A 10,413-nucleotide genomic window follows, 5' to 3' on the forward strand; every position below is an offset into this window, starting at 1 on the left:
TCATACGTATCAGTCTGAGCATATGACTGCATCTTTCATGTCTAGCTTTCGGCACATAAATAATTCAGTACTTCTACACACAAGCCATGATATATCATCTGGCAAATTGGCTGCACAAAAATGCATAAATAACATTTCGTCGAACCGAGTTTGCACTTTGAAAGTAGCCTCTGCTGGCTGTGAACAGGCGCCATGCATCACCCACATGGAATATGCAAAGGTAGTAAGAACAGAATGATGTTGAGCTGCCACTGCCATTTTTGTAAATGAGTTACAAAAAAAAAGCAAAACAAGAGACCTGGGGGTCACGTGCTCACCTAAGTATCGCAAGTTCACCTTCCATGCATTCTTGCAGACTCTTACCTGAGAACATTGGAAACTTATGGTGGGGGTAGCTTTGAGAATGGGGGCATGGTGTCCATTTACATATTCCATCACACTGGTAAAAATACCTGCCAAGTACACTGTACTTTATAGAATGTTGGATTATGCAGCTTGGGAAAATGACTTAAAGCCCTATCACTTTTGATTAGAACTAGAGAAAAATATTATTGAATATTCATTAATTTAGGAGGTGTGGACCCCCTGGGGCCCCCAAAGAAAGCATGGTGCCCATTCAAACACTTTGAGATCTTATTCCTATGGGAATGCTACTTGACAAGTTGGGTGAAAATCCATTATGTTGTTTTCAGAAAGAAGATGAAAATTTAGGCCCGCATTTGGACCCCCCCCCCCCCTCATCCCATCCCGCTTCCTTGGGTCCCAAGGGGGGGGGGGGGGGGGGGGGGGGGGGAGGGCACCCTTGATTCTCCCATGAACAAACTTGTAAGAACAGTCATCAATATGCTGACTCCTTGTATTAACTTAGCTCAATCACTTCTACTTCTAGAGAAAATCTGTAAAGATTCCTTACAGGAGGGGGGGGGGGGGGACCCCTGGGGCCCCCCAGGTGGGGTATGGTGCCCATTTGATGGAATTGAGATTGCATCCCCCTAGGGATGCTACTTGCCAAGTTTGGTGAAAATTAGTGATAGGGTTTTCAAGAAAAAGATGAAAATTTACAATTTCGGTCCAAATTTAAGCCCCCTATAGATTCTAGGTACTTTAAAGCATGACAAAAAACCAAAAACAAAACAAAACAAACCAACCTTAATAGGCAAATTAAACAGAAGAAACTGAGGTATATTTGGGGGGGAAAATGATGCTACTCTTGGGCCTGGTAGTCGTCCTCTTCATCCACCATTCCGTCCTCATCGAAGTCGTCTTCGTGCACCACTTCGAACCGAATCATCCCGCTGAGCAGGGCATAGGCAACCATGGCGGCTGTGGCAAACAGCACCGAGAGGACCTGATTTCTCCGCTTGTATGGCTCGTCGAAGGCATCTGGCCCTGAAGGCGGTGCTGTTGAATTCTTTGGTGGGGCTACGTGAGATGACAAGACAAGAGAAGATGACCACGACACCGCAGCTGGCCTCATTTCATCAGTCAATCTCTCTTTCATTTTCTTGTTTTTTTTATCATTTTACAAATTTCTGAGGGGACTCTTTTTTAGAATATTCCATACTCCAGCAAAACATAATCAAACAACCATGGATAAACAGAGACTAAACTTACAGGATGCAGAGAAAACTTGTACATAGATAAACGTATATTCCCACATTATCTATCTCCTTATTGGCGAAAAATATCCCTTTAGGTTGTTTTTAGATTGTTGAATTTACTTCATTTTCAAACAGACAAAATAAGATAAATGATTTTTTTTTTTAAAGATATTGATTGAAGAATGGACTTTCTCTACCATGAAGAACAAGGAACATTCTATCCCAAGAATGATCATATGCCTCCAGCTGAGATTCATTAAAGTATTCTTCTCAACAATGGGATAATTTTGACATTCTGCTTACTGTGTACATATATGAAATCAAAACTGCAGGTCAAAAATCAAAAGAAAACTGCATGGAAAATACAAATTGACATTATTTGCCATCTACACATGTGTGATAACAAATCAAAACTATGTCAGCAACAATGTCGACTTTCTACAGAGTTTGGAAACATTTATGTCCCATCTACACCACCACCTACCTTCTGGATCAGGCGGAAAGTAGCGCTGGAGGATGCGGCTACAAAATTTGGCCAGGTTCTCGCACGCCTTGCAGTGAATCTGGAGGCTGTTGCTAGGAAACGGGACCTTGATGAGAGGGGCCAGGTAGCTGAACACCAGGGCATCCATTGATGTTGGACTGAGCATAAAATGAAGCAGTGATATCACCTAAACATCTTTCCTTTGTCATCATATTCTTCACACTGCTAAAAACTGATATATTACCTTTGACTCTTAGTAATTTCTAATGTCTGCAACAATCAAGAGAATACACCACAAAAACAAGAAATGAGAAATAGAGACGGCCGCAAGATTACACCACAGAAATTGATGCATCCTCAGGAGAATTTTTCATCCATCATCTAAAAATGCTTTGTCATCCAAAGTACATAATCATTATGTAAGCACACTGCATTGTCTTCTCATCTTTGGGCTTGAGTTTATCATCATTATTTTCTTTAGTGCTACATTTTACCTGGTTTAATACCTCCTGTTGACTGTCAGAAGTTGCAGAGCAACTGCACTGCATGTGTATCAGTGTTGTGCAGACCATAACAAAGTGAAGCAGAATCTCTGACTTGTAAACATGAAAAGAAGAAAATCTACAGGCGTAACCAGAGCCATACAAACAGAAACTGGTGTCAAGTTAATGATAAAGGGAACTAGAAATGTCGCTACGGCGACTGGTATGCCTCCGCCATAATGCATGGTTCTCCTTATAGGTCTAAAAAGTGTGGTACAATTTCTTGACAATGTGTTATGACAGTTTCACATAATTGGCAAAATATCAAAATGACAGGTTTGTCACTAATGTGTTGAATGTTCACTTTCCTTGAACTAGGTTTGATTAGATGAACGGCTATATTGTATAAGAGTGCAGGTATTTGGGGATTTTAGGACTTTTCCTTGACTTTTGACCCCTTTATATAACGAAGAAGTGAAATTCGGCACTTTCACTTGACCTCTGACCTTTTGGCAAGAATCTTCCAAAAAAAATCTCTATTGGGTAATACAGTTGTACATACATATACACTAAGTGTCAAGAAAAATCCTGCAGGCATTGCATAGATATGAGGGAAAAAGCAAAATTTTGAGGAGTTGACCTTGACCTTTGACCTCCTGACCGTTGACCCCTAAATTCCCATGAAAATTCCTACCAGTCAGTATATGCATATGTACCAAGTTCCATGAAGAAACCTCAAACTATTTGCAAGATATGGAGAAAAAGGTGAAATTTTAACATTTTCATCTGACCTTTGACCTTTTGAACTTTGACCTCATGAACTGAAACTCTCTCTGGAGAATTTTTATTTGGTAGTATATGTATACACTAAGTTTCAAGAAAATGCCTTCAGGCATTGCACAGATATGGGGGAAATAGTGACATTTTGAGCATTTGACCTTGACCTTTGACCTTTAGCATACGCACCCAAGAGTTGATAGGCACAACTTCGCCCACTCATACATATACATGCCAAGTTTCATAAGAATACCTCAAACGTTTTTTTAGTTATGCTGTCCACAAAATTGATTACGGACGGAAGGACAGACGGAAGGACGGACGGAAGGAGGACAGAAGGATGGATGGAAGGACGGACAACCCGAAAACACAATGCCTCCAGCGACACTTTGTGGCGGAGGCATAAAAAAGGAGGAGGTGAGAGTCTGCATTTATTTACCTTAGCTGAATCAAGATAAGGTCTGTCAATCTGTTTGACTTATGTCTTTGCCCAAACAGACTTAAAGATGGACTAAACATGGTAGATATCTCATTTGCTACGCCCCCGTGATAAAGGAAAATAAGATGAGAGACCTTAGAATATAGAACTACTCAGATAACAGTCTTACCTCTCACCAAAGAAGAATTCCCCATTTCCAAGTCTCTCTGATAATAGATTCAGGCAGAATTTGGCATCTTTGGTAACCTGCGATAGAAAAACAAAAGACAAACAAACGAACAAATGAACAAACTAATCACAACACAAACAGAAGAAAACAAACACAAAGCATCAAGTGATCAATGTGTGTTCTCTTCCCACACATTGTAGACACTGCCTTTCACTGTGTATCAGATTGCCACAAAGTAACAAGGGGACAAAGGATGTCAGAGTGGGAACATGAGAAGCTGTCACGTTTTGTTTCTTTATAATTTGTTGAGCTCTGCAATAAAAAGCTCATAAGCTTACCCGTAACTGTGTATAACTCATAAAAAGAACATTAGTTCAAAGCACAAAAAGAAATATATGATGACAATAACAACACAACATAGACCTGACTGCAGCACGCAGACAAGGGCAAATCTGTTTGACAATAAATGATTTAATGCAGAGCTCTTTGCACATGAACTCTCTGTGACGAGTCGAAGCTCTGGGTAATTTGCCATTTAAGGAAACCAAAAGCCAAAGAGAAATATGGATTGAGTGAAAGCAGCAACATTAGTAGAAAACATCAGTGAAAGTTTGAGGAAAATCGGACAATCAATACAAAAGTTATGAATTTTTAGAGTTTTGGTGTTGAAACCGCTGGATGAGGAGACTACCAGAGGTTATGAAGTCATGTATGGACCACAATGTAATTCTAATATAAAGGGAATTCCACAAAAATTCACTTTTCTACCATAATGAAACAGTACTTGACTAACCGCTATCAGAAAACAGGGAAAATAATTGCTACCCTTAATCAGTATCAAGTTGATGGAATGTGTAATATTCATGAAAAATGATTTCTTTTTTTTTTGTGGAATTCCCTTTGTTTTCTTTACTGGTATATTGTTGTCAAAGAGATTTTCCGCAGTGACTGCTAGAGTGCGGAGTCTTCATACGCCCTGTACTATTGTTGTGTGAGCGCAAGGAGCACTGGATGGCAACGAAGCGGTAGGCTCACCCCTCGTGCTAACACGCTAGCAAACGAGCAACCGAGGAGCAGCCAAAATCAAGTGCGTACTCGCGTAAAAGTTCAGAAGTTCGCGTAATACGCGCTGTAGAAATGTATACTTAGTACGCAAAGTCCGCCATTTTTAAGTGGAACAATGGCGGCCCCCATGAAATCACTGACTCCATTGTAGAGTCCGCCCTCTAGTGGTGGGGAGGAGGAGAAAAATCTCTTTGATTGTTGTCCACACATGACGCCATAACCTCAAGTCACGTGCTAGTAGTCTCCTCATCCAGCCGTTCCAACACCAAAACTTTAAAAATTCATAACGTTTGCATCGATTGTCCGATTTTCCTCAAACTTTCACTGATGTGTTCTACTAATGTTGCTGCTTTCACTCAATCCACATTTCTCTTTGGGTTTTGGTTTCCTTTAATGGTCTCAGTGTTTTCCTTGCCTCTATCTTTATTTTGCATTTACAATCATTTACCAATGGATTCATTTTCAAGCTTGCCACATTTTTGTGCACCTTCCTCACCCCTAGGCAACTGTAACATACCAGCTTTTATTCTTGAAGAAATCCTGGTATGTAACAATTCTTGCAAATGCGAAGATTTCACTCCCTTACCTACAACTTCAAGCCACCACCTGGAAGTTGTATGAGTTTTCCATAAACACAATACCATGGTTCATCACCTGACCCTCCTACACAATCAGATACTATCATAACCCATGTCTTTTGATTTATTTGATACACAGAACATATCAAATACTTTCGTATCCAACAGAGAGGTCAAGCATGTCATTTAAATGAGAGTTGGAGATCTCAAGCATTCCAATTAAAAGAACGTCATTGAAAAAAAAAAGACTGGAAAATCAGGTTTGCAAATTAGAGAATAAGCCTTTCACAAATTCATCCTGATGGCACTGTAACTACACTCTCAGTCTCAGTTTGGGGGAGAGCCAAGGACTCCAAGGACATTTTTCCTTCATTGTCACAGCCTGCTGAAACTGCTCTACCTTCGACTCACCCTTGCTGCTAACTCTCCATCCTCTAAATGCTGCCCCCCTCTCGTGACCTCTAGCTTAGTCTCTGCTGACCTTTGCAGCTGGCCTGGTATAAAGTAGTTGAAGGGGAAGTGGACAGCCTTGGCGAACCATGGACGGGAGAGCTCCATATAATTTCTTGCATCCATCCACCACATATGGAGCTGCATTTACACATAAAGAAAAGAGACTTAAAATATGGCCACCTAATAAACAATGGGTTAGATGATGACAAAGGGCTATGGGTTGTAAATATAGGAGACTTTTCACAAAATGTCCTTTCAAACCCCATCAAAAACTTGTCATACATGTACATACATAGGTATTACCGCTATAACATCAGTACTTCAATTTCCATTCTTTGACCATGATACTTTGTCTGTTTTATCAACATACTTGAGGGAAATACACACAAATTATGTGATTCAGAAACCATGCACAAACATGTTTAAGGACTAATGAAATGTGTTTTTTTTTTTAAACATCTTGAGGCTCCTCCAACTGGCATAACAAGTTCCACTGGGTCTCGACAGTATTTGGAACTATATTTAAGGTATTTACCAATGCTGGCAGCAGTTTTTCCTCTAAAAGTGACGAGAATGCCAGAATATCCGCTCGCTGCTGGTCTGTCAGTCCGGCATCAGCATCAAAGCCATGCTGTTTCAGGTGTTCTACAATATCGTCTGCCGAATGCAGCACTGTGCCATCACTGTGGAAGACTGGGTATCTTGCTGGAATGATGGAAGAGAGAAATGGATTACATAAGGAGGAAAGTCATAATTGTGAATTGGTCACAAGCAGCCTTTTGAGTCAACATTCATCCAGCAAAATGTCATCATACAAATTGATAGTAGAAAGCATTGTACACATGAGGCTCAGTATGGGAAGGAAAGGTCAATATGAGCAATAGTACTTAATACTGGTACACATTCATCAAGTTACCTGTCATATTCCTCCAAAGCGGCCTATCATGGTAAATCTTTATCGGAGCTCCTGCAAACTGGGCGTAGGCCTGCACAAAAAGATACAACATTTTGATGAAGTATTTCATCAGTGGTAAACTGAGAGAAGAAGAAGAAAAAACAAAAAAACAAACAAAAAAACTTTTCTTGATAGTGGTGTGAAGTGGTCTGGACGTCTAAGAAGCAATACAGATTGATACTGGATCACAACATGGCTCCTATCAAGCTTAAATATGCCATTTTAAATCTAGCACCATTGATTTATGTCATGAATTGCCACCATGGGATCAAAATACCATGCGGGGGGGGGGGGGGGGGGGGGGGGGCGAGGTACGTTTTTACAGCGACTGGGCTGTTCAGTGGGGATCCCAACATCCATACAGATGCAAAATATAGCATACCATGGCATACAGATTTCCACTGAAAATCCAGCATTCTTTCATATCCTCATGCACTCAAAAATGATACAAGTTTGAATACTCCAACATTTCTGCATTCAGATTGCAAGTTGTATCACGTTGAGTGAGATGCCAAATTCAGGATAAAGTTTTATAGAATAAATAAGAGGTGACTGGCAATCGCAATGATGGTGATGGTTGAAAACTTGTACAAGTAAATTTTATATCAGTCCGGGAAACCCGCTCATGAGGACCGCCCCCGCGTACGAGGATGGTCCCTCCTCATGAGGACCTCCCCCCGCCTCATGAGGCCCCCCGGGGAACGCCTCATGAGGCCCCCCATTCACTTCTTATTCATCTCACATCTGACATATAAATTGTCGCAACTTTGCACGGTGATTTTTTGTTACACACACATGTCCACTATCCATGATGAAAAGAAGAAAAAATCCTGTCTGTTTTTTTTTTCAAAAATCGAGTTTTAATCAACCGATGCAGAGCGCCCATCAAAACACGGGCACCAGCGCACTCGCACAATGCAAGACTGCCGCACCTAGCGGCCTGATCCGACTAAATATTTTCGATGCTTTTTTCTGCGGCTCTCACCTCTCCGAGCACGAATCAGCCTCGTGAAGCTGAAGTCTGACATCTTTTTACACAAATTCGTAACGAGAAAAATTAAATCAGTACTAACCTGATCTTGTCCATATATTCCAAATTACTGTTCCACACTGACAGAGTAGGTGGGTAGATGACATACTCCAGTTTGTTAGCAAAATAATCACTTTGTAGGTATGACGAGTTCACTTTATTCGTCAATTCCGCCCACGATTCCGCCGTTTGGGCGCTTTTTCTGGAATCATCCCGCGACGCGACGTACGTCGCATCACATCACGCATCCAACACATACCAGACTGGTATGTGTTGGATGCGTGATGTGATGCGACGTACGTCGCGTCGCGGGATGATTCCAGAAAAAGCGCCCAAACGGTAAGCGGGGCGGAATTGACGAATAGAAAGTGAACTCCTCATGCACTCAAAAATGATACAAGTTTGAATACTCCAACATTTTTGCATTCAGATTGCAAGTTGTATCACGTTGAGTGAGATGCTTTTTACACAAATTCGTAACGAGAAAAATTAAATCAGTACTAACCTGATCTTGTCCATATATTCCAAATTACTGTTCCACACTGACAGAGTAGGTGGGTAGATGACATACTCCAGTTTGTTAGCAAAATAATCACTTTGTAGGTATGACGAGTTCACTTTCTTCGTCAATTCCGCCCACGATTCCGCCGCCCGCTTACCGTTTGGGCGCTTTCTCTGGAATCATCCCGCGACGCGACGTACGTCGCATCACATCACGCATCCAACACATACCAGTCTGGTATGTGCTGGATGCGTGATGTGATGCGACGTACGTCGCGTCGCGGGATGATTCCAGAAAAAGCGCCCAAACGGCGGAATCGTGGGCGGAATTGACGAATAGAAAGTGAACTCCTCATGCACTCAAAAATGATACAAGTTTGAATACTCCAACATTTTTGCATTCAGATTGCAAGTTGTATCACGTTGAGTGAGATGCCAAATTCAGGATAAAGTTTTATAGAATAAATAAGAGGTACCGTTACTAACTCGTCATACCTACAAAGTGATTATTTTGCTAACAAACTGGAGTATGTCATCTACCCACCTACTCTGTCAGTGTGGAATAGTAATTTGGAATATATGGACAAGATCAGGTTAGTACTGATTTAATTTTTCTCGTTACGAATTTGTGTAAAAAGATGTCAGACTTCAGCTTCACGAGGCTGATTCGTGCGCGGAGAGGTGAGAGCCGCAGAAAAAAGCATCGAAAATATTTAGTCGGATCAGGCCGCTAGGTGCGGCAGTCTTGCATTGTGCGAACGCGCTGGCGCCCGTGTTTTGATGGGCGCTCTGCATCGGTTGACTAAAACTCGATTTTTGAAAAAAAAAAACAGACAGGATTTTTTCTTCTTTTCATCATGGATAGTGGACATGTGTGTGTAACAAAAAATCACCGTGCAAAGTTGCGACAATTTATACGTCAGATGTGAGATGAATAAGAAGTGAATGGGGGGCCTCATGAGGCGTTCCCCGGGGGGCCTCATGAGGCAGGGGGAGGTCCTCATGAGGAGGGACCATCCTCGTACGCGGGGGCGGTCCTCATGAGCGGGTTTCCCGGACTGATATACACTGTCAAGAGACCATCCCCACAGTTGACAAATACCTCAGAGATAAGTCACTATAAACTGCGACCAGCCCGAACGCAAAGCTCCCACAGCAAATCATAATATAACTGTGTAAAATTTACAAGGCCAAGGTCAGGAGCGCCCCGGGGTTACAAAGTTACAGCAGTCACTACACTCAGACCTGCTGCAATCTATCTTGACTTGAAATAGAATCTAATAATAATAAAAACCAACAACTGCATGACCTACCATGACTTTTAAACAATCTCGGTCAACAGATGGTAGATCCCAGTCACCTCTCCAACAGTCCAATTCCATAATTGCCATTGTTCATATCAATTGCTTCAGATCTTACTTCAGATGATTTCTCGGGAACGTCAATACGAAACTATCACTGACACGAACTTCAATATATCGGACTGGGCGCACGTGATTCTGTTTCTGCTGCACACAATTCCAAATAAAAATCACACTCAATGTATAATTAAACACGCTGGTTTAGACCTAAAGCGATAAATAGCGGATAGTCCAGTAGCAAGTACAGACTGGTGAATCAATCATGTATTCATTTCACCCTGGCAATACGAAATGATGATGAAATATTTTCCACGACTGATCTCAGACTAGCGCCGATATCTTTACGGTACCTCTAACTACCAAATCATGCTGAAAATCAGATTGCAGAGCTTCCAATGGGGTCGTTACCAGCTATCTTCTTCTGATTAAGTCTGCCTCCTTCAATAGACTGAAGATTCTTGCAGACTGGTGCTATTTACATTATAATACAATTTATTTACAGATATTTACAAGCACAT

The 10,413-nt window shown here is 41.4% G+C and overlaps 1 protein-coding gene across 1 annotated transcript; it reads right to left on the reverse strand.

Annotated features, from left to right (window-relative positions):
- Positions 1 to 1,204: 1,204 nt before the first annotated feature.
- On the reverse strand, positions 1,205 to 10,110 carry LOC139712593 (metaxin-1-like). Its single transcript, XM_071624406.1, has 7 exons — positions 9,848 to 10,110; positions 6,965 to 7,034; positions 6,584 to 6,753; positions 6,007 to 6,186; positions 3,953 to 4,029; positions 2,086 to 2,243; positions 1,205 to 1,422 (listed from the first exon to the last, which is right to left on the reverse strand). Exons 1-7 carry the CDS (start codon positions 9,923 to 9,925, stop codon positions 1,205 to 1,207), a joined length of 951 nt encoding a protein of 316 aa, XP_071480507.1. The 5' UTR covers positions 9,926 to 10,110.
- Between the last annotated feature and the right edge of the window lie 303 nt (positions 10,111 to 10,413).

Source organism: Diadema antillarum, unplaced genomic scaffold (genome assembly GCF_040938485.1).
Source record: "Diadema antillarum isolate AM-2024a unplaced genomic scaffold, OU_Dant_1.0 scf00000041, whole genome shotgun sequence".
Classification (NCBI taxonomy): Eukaryota; Metazoa; Echinodermata; class Echinoidea; order Diadematoida; family Diadematidae; genus Diadema; species Diadema antillarum.

Bases quoted from the DNA above. Each gene is read 5' to 3' on its own strand.
- LOC139712593 (XM_071624406.1), bottom strand. From the start codon at position 9,925: ATGGCAATTATGGAATTGGACTGTTGGAGAGGTGACTGGGATCTACCA. The intron at 6,187-6,583 runs GTAAATACCTTA...GTGTAAATGCAG, and splicing joins AAAAACTGCTGCCAGCATTG to CTCCATATGTGGTGGATGGA. The intron at 4,030-6,006 runs GTGAGTCGAAGG...TTTCTATCGCAG, and splicing joins ATGGAGAGTTAGCAGCAAGG to GTTACCAAAGATGCCAAATT.